The sequence below is a fragment of the Protopterus annectens genome, chromosome 3.part0 (genome assembly GCF_019279795.1).
Source record: "Protopterus annectens isolate FY-2018-M chromosome 3.part0, PAN1.0, whole genome shotgun sequence".
NCBI lineage: Eukaryota > Metazoa > Chordata > Ceratodontiformes > Protopteridae > Protopterus > Protopterus annectens.
The window spans coordinates 1,148,063,046-1,148,085,722 of record NC_056731.1 but is presented as its reverse complement, the minus strand read 5'-3'; the positions used below and the strand labels follow the sequence as shown (position 1 = coordinate 1,148,085,722).

General features: G+C 46.3%; 1 protein-coding gene across 1 annotated transcript in view; it reads left to right on the top strand.

The window, feature by feature from the left end:
• The window catches only part of GREB1L (GREB1 like retinoic acid receptor coactivator), a 3,215,862-nt gene that overhangs the window by 1,425,932 nt on the left and 1,767,253 nt on the right, over positions 1–22,677 (top strand). The window contains exon 10 of the mRNA XM_044065377.1: positions 11,632–11,790. Coding sequence (XP_043921312.1) covers positions 11,632–11,790 — 159 coding nt within the window. The remainder of the gene's footprint in view (positions 1–11,631; positions 11,791–22,677) is intronic.

Here is a 22,677-nt window from a genome sequence, read left to right as displayed (position 1 = left end):
CCTTCTTTGTTTGGTCTTGGAAGATTCTAGAATTTTGGAATAACATGGACAATCTTTTGGAAGCGATGCCTGTCTTGCTACTATTTATCTGTGCACAGCTGACTCAGCATTACATAGGGTCAAATGGCTGATGCCGTTTGAAGTATGGTGCCTACTTCATAACTTAGCACAAACAGAATTGGTTTGTAGCTAGGGACATGAGGTTAATATGTCAAGTTGGCATGCAGCTACCCCCCTAACACAATTGCTGATGTTCTTCATTCCACATTGCTGCAGTCCTAACCATTGGGTAGTCCGCTGTCCCAGTCGGCCCGAATACCAAAGTATATGGCTGACGTCGGTCAAGGCGCATTAGTCTGACGTCAGGACGTCAGGGTACTAATGCGCATGACCGACGTCATATCCTCAGTCTTTTTTGCCGCATGGTCCGATGCAGAAGCAGTTTTGCGAGTGCAGGTTGGCGTTCTGAAAGTTTCTGAAGTCAGAGTTTCAGACCGAATCAAAGTTGGCTAAGTACCCCGTTGGGGAATATTTTGTTTTTCTTGCCTCAGTATTTAACCGGATGTCAGAAAAAGTGAATAACTGTATTTCTTGTGGGAAACAGATACCTCATAGGGATTACCATACTTTGTGTATACCTTGTTTAGGGCCTGAGCACGACGTTGTTGGATGCCGCTCTTGTGCTAGATTTAACAAACGCACTATTAAGAGAAGGTTAGACTGTGCCAGGTTAGTTTTTGGGAAGCGTTGTAATTATAAAATGCCGCCGGATGCTCCGGCCGCTTCGCAAAAAGCGCAAGGACAAAGCAGCAAAGCCCAGAGTGGAAGAACCGACAGTCCCGGACGCCGGTTCTTTAGAAGGCTCAGTGGAGCCGGAGGTTCTGCCAGGAGTTTCTTTGGGGTCTCAGGGAGAGACTTTACTGTTACAGGATGTGTCCTCTCAGGACGTACGCCAGGCTGAAGGGGCTTCTCAGGTGGCTGTTCTTCCCTCTCTTCCTAAGGTGGTTAGAGCCTCCCTTCTGTTTCCAAGGCTTCTTTGAGAGGCAGGCCAGGTTTAACTTCAGTGGGGGTTTCTCCTAGTTCTTCAGGGTCTTTGCCTAAGAAACATATGCTTAAAATGGCAGAGGATTTGATTACTATGATTAGAGGTTCTATGCCCCCTCCTGATAAGAGGCCTAGGGTGGAACCTGAGTTTGAGAGTTTTGAGCAGGGTTCGGAGGCTTCTGAGTCTTGACCGAAGACTTGCAGGAGTATCCTCCTTATTCAGATTCTGATGTGGATGATTCTACTCCTTCAGCTTCTCCTCCTGAGGATTTTTCATTTTCAGAGACTCTGCATTCCATGAGGGAGCATTTCAAATGGGAAGGTCAGGATTTCTCTGATTCCAGGAAGAGGCTTAGGTAATTCTTGTTTTTACCCCAGCATAGGCCTTTAGCTATACCTCCTGTTCTGAATGTGGTGGAAGATGTTTTTGCAGAGGCTTCCCTGAATCCTGATTCTTTGCCCCCTGCCCCGGTTAAACCGGATAGGTACTATAGGGTGCCTGAAGCTCATAAGTATCTTTTTAAGAGTCCTAGGGCAGACCCGGAAACTGTCTCTCAGGGGCCTAAAGGTGTAAAGGCTTCTGTTGTTAAAAATCCTGTTCCGCCTGATAAAGAGGCAAGGGCTTTGGATAGATGGGGAAAGAAGGTGTATACTTCTTCCACTTTAGCCATGAGGGCGTTGAATTGTCAGTTTCACATGTTAAAATATCAAAATTATCTCCTTTCACAATTGAAGTCTAAGGTGGATGCTCTGGCAGAAGGTATTGAGTGTAAAGAGTTGCAGGATTTAGTTCATGTCTCTGAACAGGTGGGTAAACATTCCTTGCAATGTGGTTTTGATGCTGTGCAGGCCTCCTCGAGGGTGGCTGCCACTGGTTCTGTTCTTCGTAGGCACGCCTGGTTGAGGGATCAGAATTTAGCTGAGCATGTTAAGACTAGGATTTTGGATGCTCCTTTACAGTCTGATGTGTTGTTTGGTTCGCCTGTAGAAGCAGTTTTAAAGAAAATGGAGGACAAGGCTAAGTCTATGCAAACTGTTAAAGATTTTTTGCAGGTGCAGCCTCCGAAGTTTAGTAGAAATTGGCCTACTAAGGGATGGACATATCCTGCTTATGATTCCCAGTCTAGGGTAGGTCTAGACGTGGTAGGGGCAGAGCTCAAGGTTCTTTTAGGCCTAGAACAGGGAGTTCACCTGCTCAGACTTCTGGTGAGGGCAGGGGTCAGTCCTTTCGTAAACAGACCCAATGACCTACCTTTTCAGCTGCCAGTACATTCTCGCCTGGCAGCACCTTTGGGAGGAAGGCTGGCTCTTTTCAAAGAAAATTGGGATTTAATTACCCAAGACAGATGGGTTTTGGATATCATTCACCACGGTTACAGGTTTTATTTCCATACCTTGCCTCCTTTCAAAGGCATGCCAGACATTCCTCCTCTACAGAGAAAAGAGGCTCACAAGCAAATTTCTCTGTTACTCCAAATAGGGGCCATTCAGCCGGTTCCTGTGCCAGAAAGGGGCCTAGGATTTTATTCTCGCCTGTTCCTAGTACCAAAGAAGGGGAACACGTGGAGACCAATTTTGGATTTATCTATCCTCAACACTTATCTGGACATTCCCAAGTTCAAAATGTTGACGTTACAACAGCTTTTACCTCTGCTGGGCAAAGATCACTGGATGGTAACTTTAGATCTCAAGGAAGCTTACCTTCATGTGCCTATCAGACTAAGTTGGAGGAAGTATCTGCGTTTTCGAGCTGGAAATTCTCATTATCAGTTCACTGCATTGCCCTTTGGCTTATCTACTGCCCAGAGTATTCACAAAGGTTCTGGCTCCAGTGATAGCTTACTTCAGGCTAAAAGGAATTCAAATCTATCCTTACTTGGACGACTGCCTGATTCTGGCTCAAGAAAAGGAAGACCTTTTACAGCATTTGGAATATGTGATAGCAGTGCTAAGATGCCTAGGGTATTCTGTGAACGAAATAAAGTCCAGTCTAGTACCCTCTCAAGACATGTGCTTTCTGGGTGTGAGACTGAATACAGCAGCCCAGATGGCCTTTTAACCCCGGACAAACAAAAGAATCTTTCCATTTACTTCCATCAACTATCTCTTCAGTCCGGGCTGACTGCAAGGACAGTCCTTCAAGCCTTAGGGTTCATGGCATCTTGTATTCTGGTGCTTCCCAATGCCAAACTGCATATGAGGAAGCTGCAATGGTATCTCAAAATGTATGGACACAGCACTGCCAGGATTTGGACACTGTCATTCAAATAATACCTTGCATTCAAAAGGAATTTTTGTGGTGGGCTCAGGAATGTCACCTAAACAAGGGACTCTCTGTGACCCGGCCAGAGGCGAGTCAGATTCTAACGACAGATGCCTCAGACATTGCTTGGGGAGCTCATCTAAATGGAAAGTGGATACAAGACAAGTGGCCTGCCAGACTACAGCATCTACATATCAACATGAAGGAGATGTTAGCAGTCCAGTTTGCAGTAATGGCTTTCAAGGAGTTACTTCTTCCAGGGCAGGTGTTGATTCTAACAGACAACACAACTGTCATGTGGTACATCAACAAACAAGGGGGAACACATTCTTACCCGTTGTGCAGGCAAGCAATGATTTTATGGGAGACTGCGCTCAGCTTGCAACTAACTCTTCAGGCAAGGTTTCTGCCGGAGCACAGAACTCCTTAGCAGATGTGTTAAGCAGACAAATCATGGATCCCCACGAGTGGAAACTGGATCTTCATGTATTTCAGAGTTTGACAGTGTCATGGGGAACTCCAGACATAGATCTGTTCGCTTCTCCACTAAACCACCAGCTGCCAAAGTTTTGCACACAGAGGTTTCATCACACGGCTTGGAAAGTGGATGCTCTTTCTTTCAGTTGGAAAACTCTTCATGTGTATGCCTTTCCACCTCTGCCCCTTCTCCCAAAGGTGCTCCTGAAGGTCAGACAAGACAAGCCAAGGATGATTTTAATAGCTCCAGATTGGCCTCGGCAACACTGGTACCCATTACTGAGGAGTCTGGTAAGGAAGCCTCCATGGCCTTTACCTTTGATTCCACACCTGTTGTCTCAGAGGGATGGTCACCTGCTCAATGTCAAGCTTCACTCTCTTCATCTGACAGCCTGGCATATTCTGTTTTGAAACACAGCAGGTCTCAACTTCCTCAACAAGTTTTAAATGTGATTATGGAAGCCAGAAGACCTAGTACAAGGAAAGTGTACAGAAAAATGGAAGAGATTTTTATTTTGGAGTGCAGCAAAGAATTTGGAGATTTCTGAGCCTAATTTGAGTGTGGCTCTTCAATATCTTACTGAGTTACTGGACAAAGGTTTGTCTTTCTCTTCCATTAAGATTCATGCTGCAGCAATTTCAGCTCACTATGATTGTGACCCACCATTGTTTTCGCATCCTTTGTTCAAGCAATTTCTTAGAGGGGCAAAGAATATAAGACCCCCGAGAGCTCCTACTCCTGCTTGGGATCTCAATTTTGTGTTGGAGAAACTTACTCTACAACCTTTTGAGCCTGCAGCTACTGCTGAATTGAAATACTTGTCATGGAAGACTGCTTTTTTGTTAGCCATTACTTCTGCAAGAAGGGTTTCTGAATTGCAGGCCCTTATGGCGGTAGAGCCTTTTTTTGATTTTCCATAAGGATAGGGTATCATTACGTACTAATCCTTCTTTTATGCCTAAGGTGGTTTCTAGTGTGGCTTTAAACCAAACTATTCATTTGCCTACTTTCTATGCAGATCCCCAAAATAAGGGGGAAAAGATTTTGCACACTTTAGATGTACACAGGCAGTTGCGTTATTATTTAAGCAGGACTAAGGATTTTAGGCAGTCTCAGCAGTTGTTTGTTTCTTTTGCTTTGAGTTCTCAGGGCAAGCCTGTGTCAAAACAAACTATTTCTAAGTGGATTGGGTTTTGCATTGCATTTTGTTATTCCCATCATGGCAAGGAGATTCCAGCTGGGATTAGGCCTCATTCCACTAGGGCTACTGCCACTTCAACAGCATTTCTAAGGGGGGTGGCAACTAAGGATATTTTGGAGGCAGCTACTTGGAGTTCAGTGCATACGTTCTCTAAGCATTACCACCTTCCTCTCTACTCTAAATCTAGGGCTGGTTTTGCCACAGCTATTTTGCAAGGCATGTTGACAGCTCCTGCTTCTTTATGATTTGCCAGCCTCCCTTACCTCTGCTTTGGGATTCTACCCAATGGTTAGGACTGCAGCAATGTGGAATGAAGAACATAGTACAGTTTTGTACCTACCATAAATGTAGATGTTCGAGGATCCACATTGCTGCAGTCCAATTTACCCTCCCTCCTTCCCCTCTGTGTTTAGGGGTGGTTGTGTGGGTGAGGTTATACTTTTCTAGTTTTGTATATATTGTACATATTTTTGGTGCAGGAGTGTTTGCTATTTTTGGTTTTGGCCTTGTCTTTTTAGGGTCTTCTGACATCTGGGGCAAGAAAAGACTGAGGATATGACGTCGGTCATGCGCATTAGTACCCTGACGTCCTGACGTCAGACTAATGCGCCTTGACCGACGTCAGCCATATACTTTGGTATTCGGGCCGACTGGGACAGCGGACTACCCAATGGTTAGGACTGCAGCAATGTGGATCCTCGAACATCTACATTTATGGTAGGTACAAAACTGTACTTTTTGTGATAGTTGTTCTAAGTATGTGACATATTTGCTAAAATTCCCATAATCCGAGTTTTCCTTTGAAATGTAAGGTAGGCAATGTGCTACATCTCAAAAATGACTTTGCACACATTTGTACACAGTGGCTTCACTTGGAGTATGCCTAGCTACACCCATGAGCAGAATTGCTTCGGATGTTCATCGTGCATACAGCTGCAGTCATAACAGATGGGTTCTCCTGCCGTCAGGCGGGTCCTCGGTCGGCCGAATTCCAAAGTCTAGGTCCGGCGTCGGTTGTCGTCGCTTCTTCCCTGACGTCAGAGCGCCAGGGGTATAAAAGAACCAGCCGACGCCATTTTCTTCAGTCTTTCTTGCCGCGCGGTGCCCGAAGCAGAAGCAGTTCGCAAGTGCCTGTCGGCCAGCTCCTGAAATTATGAAAATTTTGCAACCGAAGTCTTCTTTAAAGCTAAGTACCCCGTTGGGGAAACTTTTCTTGCCTCAGACCGATGTCAGACAAAGTTAATAATTGTATTTCTTGTGGGAAGCAAATACCGCATAAGGATTTTCATTCCCTCTGTATACCTTGTTTAGGCCCAGACCACGACGTCTCGGTCTGTCGCTTTTGTGCTACATTCAACAAACGCACCATTAAGTGTCGGGCGGAGTTCGCCCAGCATTATTTTGGCAAAACATTTAACTATATTATGTCGTCGGATACTCCGACTCCAATTTTGTCTAAAAAGCGCAAATATAAGGTCCGACTCACGAAGTCTGTGGCCTCTACCGACACCATGCCAAAGCCGACTGCACGTGGTCCGGTTCTCAGCGAGGCGCCTACGCAGCCCCTGACTACCGACGACGTTTCATTGGCGGTGTCTCCTGTGCCCTAGGTCGCAGGCTCCTCAGCCCACACCCCGACTACAGATACCGAAGCCACGCTTGGCGGTGAATTTCAAAATGTGGACAGGTCCACCTCCTCTCAAGGTGTCTTCAGACCTTCCTCTTCTTTTTCCATCAAGGCTTTCACTAAGTCTAAATCAGCCATGCACTCTAAGAGACTACACAGGGCCCATCCCCAGGCCCCATGCCTAAAAAACAGATGCTTAAAATGGCTGAGGATTTAATTACTCTTATCACGGGCTCTCAACCCCCCCCCCCCGGACAAAAGGCCCAGAGTGGAGGAAGAATCCCCCTCCTCTGATCAAGGCTGCATTATTTCAGAGCACTCTGATGATCAGGAACATTCCTACTCCCCTTTTGAAGATTCTGATGCAGAGGAGTCCATTCCCTCTGTCTCCCCCCCAGAGGACTTCTCATTTGGGGAAACTTTGCATACCTTAAGAGAGCACTTCCACTGGGAAGGCCAAGATTATTCAGATTCCAAGAAAAGGCTTAGGGAATTTCTCTTGCTACCTCAACACAGGCCTCTGGCTATACCTCCTGTCTTGGACATACTAGATGATGTGTACTCGGAGGCCTGCCTTAACCCGGATTCTCTACCTCCAGCCCCAGTCAAGCCTGACAGGTACTACAGGGTTCCTGACTCACACCAATTTTTATACAAAAGCCACGCTGCTGACCCAGAAACCATCTCACAGGGCCCCAAGGGAATTAAGGCCACCACTGCTAAAAATCCTTTACCTTCCGAGAGAGATTCCAGATCCATAGAAAGGTGGGGAAAAAGGGTATATACCTCTGCTACCTTAACCATGAGGGCATTAAACTGTCAGTTCCAAATGCTAAAGTAACAACAGTTTCTTTTATCACAATTGAAAAGTAAAATGTCACAACCTGAACAACCAGACTTGAAGGAGTTACAGGATTTGATGCATAGTGCAGAGCAAGTGGGTAAACATACCTTACAATGTGGTTTTGATGCTCTAGATGCCTCATGTAGAGCTGCTGTTACAGGATCAGTCATACGTAGGCATGCCTGGCTGAAGGAACAAACCTTGCCAGATCATGTTAAAGCGAAATTACTAGATGCCCCTCTACAAAAGGATGTATTATTTGGTGCTAATGCTGAGGAGGTATTAAGGAAAATGGAGGAAAAGGCTAAATCAATGCAAACTGTGAAAGATTTTCTACAGGTACAACCACCTCGTTTCAGTAGAAATTGGCCTTCCAAAAATTGGTCCTTTCCAGCCACGGACAGACCCCAAAGGGGTAGATACAGGCACCCAAGAGGCAGAGGGCAATACCAAGGATCGTTTAGAGACAGACAATGGCAAGCTCCTACACAAAGAGTTGCTGAGGATAACTCACAACCATTCAGAAAGCAAGCCCAATGACTTTCCCCTTTGCATGCCAAGCAAGACTCAAATGGAAGCACCCTTAGGTGGAAAACTGGCATTATTTTCAGAAAATTGGCATATTGTCACAAAAGACAAATGGATCTTGGACATTATAAACAGAGGCTACAGATTCCATTTTCACACCCTTCCAAAAATGAGAGGCATGCCAAGCCTGCCACACAATCAAAGGGCAGAGGCACAAAGACAAATGACAGATCTCATAGACATGAAAGCTATTCAAGAGGTACCTACGCATGAACAAGGTCAAGGTTTTTATTCCAGACTATTCCTGGTACCAAGGAAGGGAAAAGATTGGAGACCTATTTTGGACCTATCCATCCTAAACACATTTCTACTCTTACCAAAATTCAGGATGCTCACTCTACAGCAGCTTCTTCCCATGCTGGGCAAGGAGTCTTGGCTGGTAACATTGGACCTCAAGGAGGCATACTTGCATGTCCCAATCAGACAAAATTGCAGAAGATACCTCAGATTTCTTGCAGGTTCAACCCATTATCAATTCTGTGCATTGCCCTTTGGCTTATCTACTGCGCCCAGAGTATTCACGAAATGCCTGGCATCAGTAATTGCCTACTGCAGACTGCAAGGGATACAAATATACCCATATTTGGATGACTGCCTGATCCAAGCGGACAGCAAGCACATTCTTCTGAAACATCTGGCTTATGTAATAATGTTGTTGAATTCTCTGGGATACACAGTCAACAAAAAGAAATCAAGACTAATACCCTCTCGGAAAATAATTTTCCTGGGTGCCAACTTGGACACAAACACCCAGATGGCCTACCTCACGCCAGAGAAGCAGGGGCAACTAACTCAATACTTCAGAGCACTATCAAATTGCACCAGGCTGACTGCAAGGAAAATCCTGCAGGCTCTGGGATTCATGGCATCTTGCATCTTACTAATCCCATGTGCAAAGCTGCATATGAGAAAACTTCAATGGTACCTGAAAAACCTATGGTCTCAACACAGCCACAGTTTGGAAACAATCATACCACTAATTCCATGTCTTCAAAAGGAATTTCTGTGGTGGGCTCAAGCATGTCAATCAAACACAGGTCTCCCATTCTGCAAGCAAATCAAGTCATCACAACAGAAGCCTCGGACTACGCCTGGGGGCACGCATGACAGATCGGTGCATTCAGGGCAAATGGTCCCAAAAAGAAAAGCACCTTCACATCAATCAAAAGGAAATGCTAGCAGTAACAAATGCAATTACAGCTTTCAAAGACTTTCTGCATCCAGGTCAATTATTGATAAGGACAGACAACACCACAGTAATGTGGTACATAAACAAACAGGGAGGAACCCATTCATACCCCCTGTGCAGGCTGGCCATGTCACTTTGGAACAGGGCCCTGGAATTACAAATCGAACTTCAAGCACAGTACTTGCCAGGCAAGGACAACACGCTGGCAGACAACCTAAGCAGGAACATGACAGATCCACACGAATGGAAGTTGCATCCTCAAGTTTTTACAGAGATAATTCAAGCATGGGGAAGGCCAGACATAGATCTGTTTGCCTCCCACAAAAATCACCAATTGACAAAATTCTGCTCAAGGACCTTCCATCCACAGGCCTGGAGAGTGGACGCTCTCTTTCAGTTGGACAACAATGACAGTTTATGCCTTTCCACCTCTTCCTCTACTGCCCAAAGTTCTACTAAAAACCAGAGCAGACAGACCAAAGATGATTCTCATTGCTCCAGACTGGCCAAGACAGCATTGGTACCCACTCCTGAGGAGCCTGACGCATTCCCCTCCATGGACCCTACCTCGAATGCCTTTTCTTCTGACTCAGCACAGCTTCAAAACTCTTCACAGTCAGCTGAAAACACTCAATCTGGCCGCATGGAAGATTCCTTAACATCACAACAGACCCTACTCTCCAAGGAGGTGCAGGATGTCATTTTGGAGGCCAGAAGGCCGTCTCCCAGAAAAGCTTACTCCGCAAAATGTAAACGGTTTTGTGCCTGGAATGAGAAAAAGGGCCAGAATCCTGGAAAACTGAGTTTACCTCAAATATTACAGTACCTAGCTGAGCTGCTAAGCAGTGGACTTTCTCCTCCATCAAAATCCATGCCTCAGCCATTTCTGCAGAATACAACACTGATCCACCTTTATTCTCTCACCCCCTCTTGAGACAGTTCCTCAGAGGGGCAAAGAATATAAAACCCCCAAGGAAACAACCAGTGCCTGCTTGAGATCTCAATTTCATACTAGAAAAGCTGACCCTGCCTCCTTTTTAGCCAGCTTCCTCAACAGATTTGCAATATTTGTCCTGGAAAACAGCTTTCCTTCTGGCTATCACCTCAGCTCGTAGGGTATCGGAACTACAAGCCCTCATGGCTGTGCAGCCTTTTATCATATTCCATCAGGACAGAGTTTCCTTACGAACCAACCCATCCTTTATGCCAAAGGTGGTATCCAGGGTAGCTTTGAATCAGGCTATACACTTACCTACCTTTTACCCTAATCCTCAAAACAAAGGGGAGAGACTACTACATTCCTTGGACATTCACAGACAGCTGCGTTATTATTTGGACAGAACAAAGACTTTCAGAAAATCAGAACAGCTCTTTGTGTCCTATGCTGTAGGAGCTCAAGGGAAACCAATTTCCAAACAGACAATCTCAAAATGGATAGCACACTGCATACGCTTTTGTTACTCTTTTCATGGTAAGACTGTACCTGCAGGCATCAGATCTCTCTCCACAAGGGCCACAGCTACCTCTGCAGCCTTCCTCAGAGGAGTTCCTACCAAGGATATATTGGAAGCAGCCACTTGGAGTTCTGGGCATACCTTTTCCAAGCACTACCACCTACCATTATACTCCAAAACTAGAGCAGGCTTTGCCACAGCAGTCTTGCAGGGCATTCTGGCTCCTCCTACTCCCACCTAGTGCCTACCACCCCTTTCTTAGCTTTGGGATTCTACCCATCTGTTATGACTGCAGCTGTATGCACGATGAACATAGTACAGTTTTGTACCTACCATAAATGTAGATGTTAGAGTGCTAATACAGCTGCAGTCCAGGTTTCCCTTCCTCCTTCCCCTCTTGGGGTATTCTTTTATGGTGTATTTGCTTGCAACTACTGTTTTTTGATTACATTGCATTGCTTTATTACACAAATTTATGTATTGCCTTCCTTCTGGGGGCACCTGACATCTGGGGCAAGAAAAACTGAAGAAAATGGTGTCTGCTGGTTCTTTTATACCCCTGGCACTCTGACGTCAGGGAAGAAGCGACGACAACCAACACCGGACCTAGACTTTGGAATTCGGCCGACCGAGGACCCGCCTGACGGCAGGAGAACCCATCTGTTATGACTGCAGCTGTATTAGCACTCGAACATCTACATTTATGGTAGGTACAAAACTGTACTTTTGTTGATGTTAGAATTTAAAATTGTATAATTTTGTATTTTAAATTGAAACAGATTGCTAGGTTTTAAACTTCGCTGTTTAGCACTGGTTGCTGATTGACTCATGTCATGCAGGTGGCACAGCATTAACCTTTAATTAAAATCTAAATTGAAAAGTCAAGGGGATGAATTAACTGAACACAATAAAATTTTGACTGGGAAAACCTTTTTTGATACAGGTGTCTGTGGAAATGGGCCAGTTTCCAGTTCAGTGCGCTTCAATGGTACTGTGAATGGTGGTAGCAGTGGAACAAAAAGCATTACCTTAAGCTCAACTGTGGCATGTCCTTTGCCTCATGCAACTTCTCCTGGACCAGGAAGTACAGCTGGAGACCAAGGTAAGGGCACAGACTTGCCTCCAGGTATCCTTTAGAAAGGGACTTTCCACTGCAGATGTTCATTGCATTAGTTTAAAGAGTTTTGTAACATTGACTTTGCCTCTTCCAAGTACAGTTCATACAGTTTTATCTTATTATGCAGAAGTACAGCCTAATCAAATAGTAATTGTTTAAGAGGAGTGTTTTGTATCCTTAAACAGACAAAAGTCCAATAAGTATCTGTAGCGAGAGATACCAGAGATGCTTACCAAAAGGTGGATTGAGAATATATTGAGGAAGAAGCCGGAGTATGCTTGGGAATGTAGTGGGGAAGAAAAGATTCAGGGGGGTCACAGACAAGATTCAGGGTGGTCACAGACAAGATTGCCTGTTTTACTTGACAAGGTTATATTTTACCTGTTTTGTATTGGTGGCTGAGTTCCAGAAACCTAATACAAAAGAGCATAATTTGTTTCAGGCTGATTGCACAACGCGAGTGTGTACATGCTTACCCATTTAGTGAATCAGGTTAACTCCCAAGTATTCAGTGGGAAAATTAAAAAGGAAGATGGTGCTTAATCTAGATGAGTAACATTCTTAATGAGTGGAGCCTTTTTTGTTGGGATACTTTTACTTGTAAGGAGCATCATGGCATGGTTACACTGGTCGAATGGAGTATATATTGAAAGGTGGAATGTTGTTGGTGGTGATGTACGAATTGAGGTGTGAGGTACAAACATAAAGTTATGAACACTGTTGTAGACTATATCTTACTTGAAGAATGGAGTCATATTTGTTTTGTGGGATATGTAAAATTATAAATTCTTGTTATTTTTTGTCCCCAACCTTCCTACGTCTGCCAACCATCTACCTCCCCTCCTACTCCTCTATTGATTGCTGGCATATTTTATCCTTTGTTAGACTGAAGGTTTTCCTTTTATTCTTAATGAGTTCACCATAGTAAATTAAGGTAGAATAATAGGCCTAAAAATATAGAGTCAGACTTGGGTTTTCATGTATGCATTCAGTTTGAGAAAGATAGTTCAGTAGAAAAGAAAAGGTAATCTTGCTGGCTGAGCATGGGATGTTGTGTGGTCCTATCTCACCTACATTCCTTACTTACGGGTTCGCTCCGACTCGGCCAAATTTCTCTAGCACAAAGTCTCTAATTGGCTGGGCTAACCCGGTATCCCAAGATGCACCTCGCCCTAGCCCCAGATCTCGTTTGCCACTCGTAGAGTTAAGACGTGGTCTCGCTTGTCTGTGGCTAAGTACCCTTTCAAATACTTTTTCTAAGTATTTTAGCAGTCTGTTATTTTACAAAAGCTATTTTAATAGCTAGTTTTCTCCTTGATTTTCATTGTGAGTGTTAGTGAGTTTGGCTGTTTGTGGTATCCCTTTGTTTGGCGGGCTAGGCCCGTTTAAGTTAGAGGACCTAGTCCTCTCCTATGTTGTTTTTTCTGGTGTTAAAACTGTAGTTGGATTTGTTCTGGTCTTCCCTGCTACTCCAAGAAACGTTTGATTTAGAGTTCCTTGGCTGTTAGTGGTGTTGTTTACCCACCTTCCTCTTGTGTCGTTGTCGGTTAACAGTGTGCTGTTATTTTTTTACCATGTCTAAATAGCAGAAGGAGCATAAACCCTCCGGGTTTAAAAAGTGTACTAAATGTGGCTACAAAATGTCTATTATGGATGGCCATGCCATCTGTGTGTATTGTCTTGGGACTATTCACCTGCAGGAGTCTTGCAGTTTCTGCCATGCTTTTAGAGCGAGGGTACTGCAGGAAAGAAAAAATAAACTGATTTTGAAGGGCCTGATTAAGCCCTCCTTTGAGGAGTCCATAGATTCTTCTTCTTCCTCCAGTCCTAAATCTAAGCCTTCCAAGGCCAAGAAGAGATCTCCGGCTCCGTCTGCTTCCTCGGAGCCCCCGGAGAAGGTTAAAATAGTGGTTGCTGCCTCCTCGGCTCCATTGTCCTTGGGGCCGCAGGAGACGGTCTCGATTTTGGATACTTCCTCCTCAGCTCCATTGTCCTCGGGGCCGCAGGAGAAGGTTTCGATAGGGGATACTACCTCCTCGGCTCCATTGTCCTCGGGGCTGCAGGAGGTATCGGTGGTGCTGGAGCCGACCTCAGCTCCGATATTATTGGAGCCTATTTGGAGCCGGTCACCCAGTGTCAGGCGTGTGTCTCCGGGTAGGAGATCCTGATCTCCTTCTATTTCCTCCAAATCCTCTAGACTGTCTGATTTGGATGTGGATGGGGTGGTCCAGAGGCTCCTGCAGTCGCTGGTGCTAGCAAAACTGTTCTCTGCTCCGGAGGCAGTCCCCATTCTGGTACTTGTGATTCCTCCACCGAGCACCCATGCGTCGACGGAGCCGGAGTACTCCGCACCGAGTGATGTTCACGTGTCAGCTCTGATACCCATGTGAGTCTATCGGAGCCGGCGTCTGCTCCAACCATGTCGGTTCCATCCTCTGGTTTTGGTACTCTGGTTTCTTCAGTCGGACCCGAGGTGGATACCTTGGGACTACTGTCGGTTCTGAGCCGCCCTCTCGGTGCTTCGGCATGGGGAATCCCGACAACGGTCATGGTCTCAGAGACTGGTTGGTCCTCTGATTCGGGGGGACCTGCCTTCGAGGCCACGAGGAGCGCACTGGCCAGATCATCAGTTACATCACCTGGATCGGACACTCCGTCCCCTTGCACCCCGGCTAGAGCCTCTGATGCCCCCCTGTCCTTGGATGGCAGAGCCCGAAGGTCTGGGGATACCCCCTTGAGTAGTCCCCTACTTTCTGAGGGCCCCTCAGAGTCTGTGCCTGAGGAGCCACCTAGTAAGAAGTTGTGCAAGAGGAAGCACATAGACTCCCAGGACGAGTCCCTCACTTCCGATACCAACCTCGAGGAGTGAGAGGGGTCCCCCAAGTCGTCCTCCGATGATGTCTCTTTCTCCGACACCCTGGAGATTTTGAGGCAGAGAGATGACTGGCCTTCCAAGACCCCCTCTGAGGAGGAGTCGGTATTCCTCAAGGCCTTCGGAGCTCAACCCTCCGTCTCCTGGGCGTCTCCACCCTTCGATGAACTCCTGGACTTGATTTGTCGAAGGGTGTGGGAGAAACCTGATTCCGTGGAACCGGTGCCCAGATGTCCAAACAAGTTTGTCGGCTCCCCTGGGCAAAGAGTTCCTTACCAAGGGGGTTTCGGTAGATTCCTTGGTGGTGGCGGCAACCACTCAGCAGGAAGTTGCAGAGGCTTCTTCTTCAGTCCATCCTCCTAACAAGGAGTCCAGGAGTATGGACCAGTATGGGAAGCGTACCCTGTCTTCGGCGACCTTTACCTTACGGTTGTTGAATTACCTCTTTCATTTCACTCTGCTCCAAAGAGATCTCCTGAAGGAGCTAGGAGATACTCTGACGAGTAACATGCCTTAGGCGGTAACGCAGAATGTTAACGCCCAGTTGTCTACCCTAGGTTCCATTGTCAACTCGTCTATGAGGCTCATATTTTATGCAGCCGAAGGGGCGGGTAGGGCAGCTAGCTCAGGCGTAGCTCTTAGAAGGCAAGCCTGGATGCGCCTGTGTCATTTCGCGGAGGCCTTTAAGTCTTCCTTCACTGACTCCCCCTTTGATGGGTCCTCTCTCTTCAGACCCAAAGTGAAAGACACCCTCACCAGATGCGAACAGGAGGGAAAGACCCTATAAGCCGTAGGGGCCCGTTTTTCTCTTCCTTCTAGGCCTTATCCCAAGGCTCAGAGAGGAGGGAGCTGCTAGAAAAAGGAGTCCTCCAACCAGTCCCTTCAAACCATGTCGGATCGGGAACATACTCGCGACTTTTTTTGGTGCCGAAAAGAACAGGGGACCCGAGACCCATTCTGGATCTCAGTCGACTGAATCACTACTTTCTGAAGTCCAAGTTCCGGATGGTCACACTTCAGTCCATTTTTCCACTGCTGGAGAAAGGAGTATGGATGTGCTCCATCGATCTCAAGGATGCCTACTACCACATCAAAATGGAGAAAGCATCCAGGAGTCATTTACGCTTCCGGTTAGGAGCCAGTCACTTCCAGTTTCGTGCCCTGCCCTTTGGTCTCACCACAGCCCCCAGGGTGTTTACCAAGTGTTTGGCAGTGGTGACAGCTCACTTGAGACGTCTAGGATTCCAGGTGTTTCCGTATCTGGATGACTGGCTCCTCGCTGCCCCCACCAGGCATCTGCTCATTCAAGCCAGGGAGATGATCATCTCACTTTGCCAACGTCTAGGAATTACTTTGAACTGGGAAAAGTCTGCCTTGCAACCCTCACAGCATGTTGTTTTTATACGCGCAGTGCTAGACTCTATTCAAATGCGTGCCTTTCTGCCACAGGACAGGATAAGAGTGCTGCAGTCTCAGATCCACGCACTGTTGCCCCTCAGAAAAGTTCAGGCCAGGTTAGATGTTCATCGTGCATACAGCTGCAGTCATTACATATGGGTTATCCTGCCGTCAGATGGGTCCTCAGTCGGCCGAATTCCAAAGTCTAGGTCCAGCGTCGGTTGTCGTCGCTTCTTCCCTGACGTCAGTGCGGCAAGGGTATAAAAGAGGCAGCCGACGCCATTTTCTTCAGTCTTTCTTGCCGCGCGGTGCCCAAAGCAGAAGCAGTTCGCAAGTGCCGGTCGGCCAGCTCCTGAGATTTACAAACAGTATTTCAGCCGAAGTCTTCTTTAAAGCTAAGTACCCCGTTGGGGAAACTTTTCTTGCCTCAGTCCGATGTCAGACAAAGTTAATAATTGCATTTCTTGTGGGAAGCAAATACCGCATAAGGATATTCACTCTTTCTGTATACCTTGCTTAGGGCCAGACCACGACGTCTCGGCCTGCTGTTTTTGTGCTAGGTTCAACAAGGTCACTATTAAGCGCTGGGTGGAGTTCGCCCTTCATTATTTTGGCAAAAAATGTAATTATATCATGTTGTCGGATACACCGACACCAGTTTTAGGAAAAAGACGCAAAGACAAGGACCGCCATCCGAGGCCCGCACCGAGTACTGAGACCACGCTTAGGCCGACTACCGGTTCTCAGCGAGGCGCCTACGCAGCCCCTGACTACCGATGAAACTATTTTACCGGTGTCTTCAGTACCCGAGGTCGCAGGCTCCTCGGTCTCCATTCCCACTGCAGATACCGACGCCACTCTTGGCGGGGAAACCGAAAATTTAGTTAGGCCTGCCATTTCTGAAGGTGTCTTCAGACCTACCACCTTCTCTATTAAAGCCTTCACTAAATCTAAAGCTACCATCAAAACTAGAAAACAAGGCCCTCAGACCTTTTCTCTAGGCCCCATGCCTAAAAAACAGATGCTTAAAATGGCTGAGGATTTGATGACTCTCATCAGGGGTTCTCAACCCCCCCCGACAAAAGGCCCAGATTGGAGGAAGACTACCCTTCCTCTGACCAGGCTTCTATTACCTCAGACCATTCTGAGGACCAGGATTATGCCTATTCCCCTTTTGAAGACTCTGATGTTGAGGAGTCTATTCCCTCAGTCTCCCCCCCTGGGGACTATTCATTTGGGGAAACCCTGCATACATTGAGGGAGCACTTCCACTGGGAAGGCCAAGATTACTCAGATTCCAACAAAAGGCTCAGGGAATTTCTACTGCTCCCCCAGCATAGGCCCCTGGCTATCCTTCCTGTTTTAGATATTTTGGATGATGTGTACGCAGAAGCCAGTCTTAATCCAGATTCTTTACCTCCAGCCCCCTGTTAAATCAGACGGGTATTACCGGGATGTTCATTGTGCATACAGCTGCAGTCATTACAGATGGGTTATCCTGCCATCAGGCGGGTCCTCGGTCAGCCGAATTCCAAAGTCTAGGTCCGGCGTCGGTTGTCGTCGCTTCTTCCCTGACGTCAATGCGGCAGGGGTATAAAAGAGGCAGCCAACGCCATTTTCTTCAGTCTTTCTTGCTGCGTGGTGCCCGAAGCAGAAGCAGTTTGCAAGTGCCGGTCGGCCAGCTCCTGAGATTTACGAACGTATTTCAGCCGAAGTCTTCTTGAAAGCTAAGTACCCCGTTGGGGAAACTTTTCTTGCCTCAGACCGATGTCAGACAAAGTTAATAATTGCATTTCATGTGGGAAGCAAATACCGCATAAGGATTTTCCACTCTTTCTGTATACCTTGCTTAGGCCCAGACCACGACGTCTCGGCCTGCCGTTTTTGTGCTAGATTCAACAAGCGCACTATTAAGCGTCGGGCGGATTTCACCCTTCACTTTTTGGCAAAAAATTTAATATACTCCGACTCCAGTTTTGAGCAAAAGATGCAAAGATATGGACCTACATACGAGGTCCGCACCATCTACTGAAACCACGCTAAGGCCGACTACCGGTTCTCCGGTACTCAGCGAGGCGCCTACGCAGCCCCTGAGTACCGATGACAATGCATTACCGGTGTCTTCAGTACCCGAGGTCGCAGGCTCCTCGGCCCCCATTCCTACTACAGATACCGACGCCACTCCTGGTGGGGAAACTCAGAATTTAGACAGGCCTGCCATTTCTCAAGGGGTCTTCAGGCCTTCCTCCTTCTCTATTAAAGCCTTCACTAAATCTAAAGCAGCCATGAAAACCAAAAAACAGGTTCCTCAGACCCCCTCTCAAGGCACCATGTCTAAAAAACAGATGCTTAAAATGGCTGAGGATTTGATTATTCTTATCAGGCGTTCTCAACCCCCCTCTGACAAAAGGCCCAGATTAGAGGAAGACTACCCTTCCTCAGATCAAGCTTCTGTTACCTCAGAACTATCTGAGGACCAGGATTATGCCTATTCTCCATTCGAAGACTCTGATGCAGAGGAGTCTATTCCCTCGGTCTCCCCCCCTGAGGATTTCTCTTTTGGGGAAACCCTGCATACATTGAGGGAAAACTTTCACTGGGAAGGCCAAGATTACTCAGATTCCAAGAAAAGGCTCAGGGAATTTCTTCTGCTCCCCCAGCATAGGCCTCTGGCAATCCCTCCTGTTTTAGATATTTTGGATGATGTGTACACAGAAGCCAGCCTTAATCCAGATTCTTTGCCTCCAGCTCCTGTTAAACCAGACTGGTATTACGGGTTTCCTGATTCTCACCAGTTCCTATATAAAAGCCATACTGCTGACCCAGAAACAATTTCACAGGGTCCCAAGGGAATTAAGGCCTCTACTGCTAAAAACCCATTACCTTCAGAGAGAGATTCCAGAGCTTTAGAAAGGTGGGGGAAAAAGGTGTACACCTCGGCCACTTTAACCATGAGGGCATTAAACTGTCAGTTCCATATGTTAAAGTATCAACAGTTTTTGATATCTGAACTGAAAAACAAGATGACACAACCAGAACAACCAGATTTAAAAGAGTTGCAGGATTTGTTGCATGGTGCAGAGCAAGTGGGTAAACATACCTTGCAGTGTGGTTTTGATGCTTTAGAGACCTCATGTAGAGCTGCTGTTACGGGGTCTGTTATACGTAGGCATGCTTGGCTCAAAGAGCAAACCTTACCAGATCATGTCAAAGCTAAATTATTAGATGCACCACTTCAAAAAGATGTATTGTTTGGTGTTAAAGCTGAGGAGGTGCTAAAGAAAATGGAGGAAAAAGTGAAATCAATGCAAACAGTGAAAGATTTCCTGCAGGTACAGCCTCCATGTTTCAGCAGAAACTGGCCTTCAAATAATTGGCCCTTTCCAGCCAAGGACAGACCTCAAAGGGGCAGATACAGATGCCCAAGGGGTAGAGGGCAACCTCAAGGATCTTTCAGAGCCAGACAGTGGCAAGCACCAACCCCAAGAGGTGGAGAAGATAGATCACAGTCTTTTAGAAAACAGACACAGTGACTTCCCCCTACACCTGCCAAGCAAAGCTTTAATGGCAGCACCTTTGGGCGGAAAACTGACATTATTCTCAAAAAATTGGCATATTGTTACAAAAGACAAATGGATTCTGGACATTATAGACAGAGGCTGCAGGTTCCACTTTCACACCCTTCCAAAAATGAGAGGCATGCCAAACCTGCCACAAAATCAAAGGGCAGAGGCACAAAAACAAATTTCAGCTCTCATGGACATGAAAGCAATTCAAGAGGTACCTGCAAAAGAACAAGGTCAAGGGTTTTATTCCAGACTATTCCTGGTACCAAGGAAAGACAAAGATTGGAGACTTATCTTAGACCTATCCATCCTAAACACATATCTACAGGTGCCAAAATTCAAGATGCTCACATTACAGCAGCTTCTTCCCATGCTGGGCAAGGAGTCTTGGCTGGTAACATTGGACCTCAAGGAGGCATACCTGCATGTCCCTATCAGACAAGATTGCAGAAGGTACCTCAGATTTCTTGCAGGTTCAACCCATTACCAATTCTCTGCATTGCCCTTTGGCTTACCTACTGCGCCCAGAGTGTTTACGAAATGCCTGGAATCAGTAATCGCCTTCTGCAGACTACAAGGGATACAAATCTACCCATATCTGGACGACTGCCTGATCCAAGTGGACAGCAAGGACATACTACTGCAGCACCTGGCGTTTGTAATAAAACTGTTGAACTTCCTGGGATACACAGTCAACAAAAAGAAATCAAAACTAATACCCTCTCAACAAATAATTTTCCTGGGTGCCAGCTTGGATACAACCACCCAGATGGCCTAACTCACGCCAGACAAGCAAGGGCAACTGTCTCAATACTTCAGAAAAATGGCAACTTACACCAGGCTAACTGCAAGGAAAGTCCTGCAGGCTCTGGGATTCATGGCATCTTGCATCCTACTAATCCCATGTGCAAAGCTGCATATGAGGAAACTTCAATGGTACCTAAAAAACTTATGGTCTCAGCACAGCCACAGCTTGGAAGCAATTATACCACTCATTCCATGCCTTCAAAAGGAATTTTTGTGGTGGGCTCAAGCTTGCCAAAGAAACACAGGTCTTCCTTTCTGTGTACCTCAAGCAACTCAAATCATCACAACAGACGCCTCAGACTACGCCTGGGGAGCACACATGACAGATCAGTGCATTCAGGGAAAATGGACCCGAAAAGAGAAGTACCTTCACATCAACCAAAAGGAAATGCTAGCCGTGCAAAAGGCTATTATGACCTTCAAAGACCTACTGCATCCAGGCCAGCTATTGATAAGGACAGACAATACCACAGTGATGTGGTACATAAACAAACAGGGGGGAACTCATTCATACCCCTTGTGCAGGCAAGCCATGACCCTATGAAACACAGCACTGGAATTGCAAATTCAACTACAGGCACAATTCCTGCCAGGGAAGGAAAACACACTGGCAGACAACCTAAGCAGAAATATGACAAATCCACACGAATGGAAGTTGCATCCTCAAGTTTTCACAAAGATAACTCAGGCATGGGGACAGCCAGACATAGATCTCTTTGCTACCCACAGAAATTGCCAGTTGAAAAAATTTTATTCAAGGACCTATCATCCACAGGCCTGGAAAGTGGACGCACTTTCCTTCAATTGGGCAACATTGACAGTCTATTGCCTTCCCGCCTCTTCCTCTGCTGCCCAAAGTTCTATTAAAAGCCAGAGCAGAGAGGCCGAAAATGATTCTCATTGCTCCAGACTGGCTAAGACAACACTGGTATCCGCTCCTGAGGAGCCTGACACATTCCCCACCATGGATCCTACCTCTAGTCCCTCTTCTGTTGTCCCAGCACAACTACAAAACCCTTCACAGCCATCTCAAAACCCTAAATCTAGCTGCATGGAGAATTCCTTGATTTCCCAACAGATTCTCCTCTCCAAGGAGGTGCAGGATGTCATCTTGGAGGCCAGAAGACCTTCTACTAGAAAAGCCTACTCCGCCAAATGGAAACGATTTTGTGCCTGGAATCAAGAAAAGGGACAGACTCCTTGGGTAATAAATATACCTCAAATTTTACAGTACCTAGCTGAGATGTTAAACAATGGACTTTCCTTCTCCTCCATCAAGATCCACGCTTCAGCCATTTCTGCACAATACAACACAGATCCTCCTTTATTCTCTCATCCTCTCTTAAGGAAGTTCCTCAGAGAGGCAAAGAATATGAAATCCCCAAGGAAACCACCAGTCCCTGCTTGGGACCTCAACTTCGTATTGGAAAAGCTGACTCTTTCTCCCTTCATGCCAGCTTCTTCAACAGAGCTACAGTACTTGTCATGGAAAACAACCTTTCTTCTGGCTATCACCTCAGCACACAGGGTTTCGGAGCTACAGGCCCTCATGGCTGTGCAACCATTCATCATTTTCCATCAGGACAGAGTTTCCTTACGAACCAACCCTACCTTTATGCCAAAGGTAGTATCCAGTGTAGCTTTGAATCAGACTATCCATTTAACTACCTTTTATCCTAATCCACAAAACAAAGGGGAAAGACTACTACATTCCTTGGACATTCACAGACAACTTCGTTACTATTTGGACAGGACAAAGCCATTCAGGAAATCTGAGCAACTCTGTGTCCTATGCTGCAGGTGCTCAAGGAAAGGCTATTTCCAAACAGACAATTTCAAAATAGATAGCCCACTGCATACGCTTTTGTTACTCATTTCATGGAAAAACTGTGCCTGCATGCATCAGATCCCACTCCACCAGAGCCACAGCTACCTCTGCAGCCTTCCTCAGGGGGGTCCCTACCAAGGACATTTTGGAAGCAGCCACCTGGAGTTCAGTGCACACTTTCTCCAAGCACTATCAACTCCCACTATACTCGAAATCTAGAGCAGGCTTTGCCACAGCAGTCCTGCAGGGCATCCTAGCCCCTCCTAGTTCCATTTAGTGCCTACCACCCTTACTTAGCTTTGGGATTCTACCCATCTGTAATGACTGCAGCTGTATGCACGATGAACATAGTACAGTTTTGTACCTACCATAAATGTAGATGTTCGAGTGCTCATACAGCT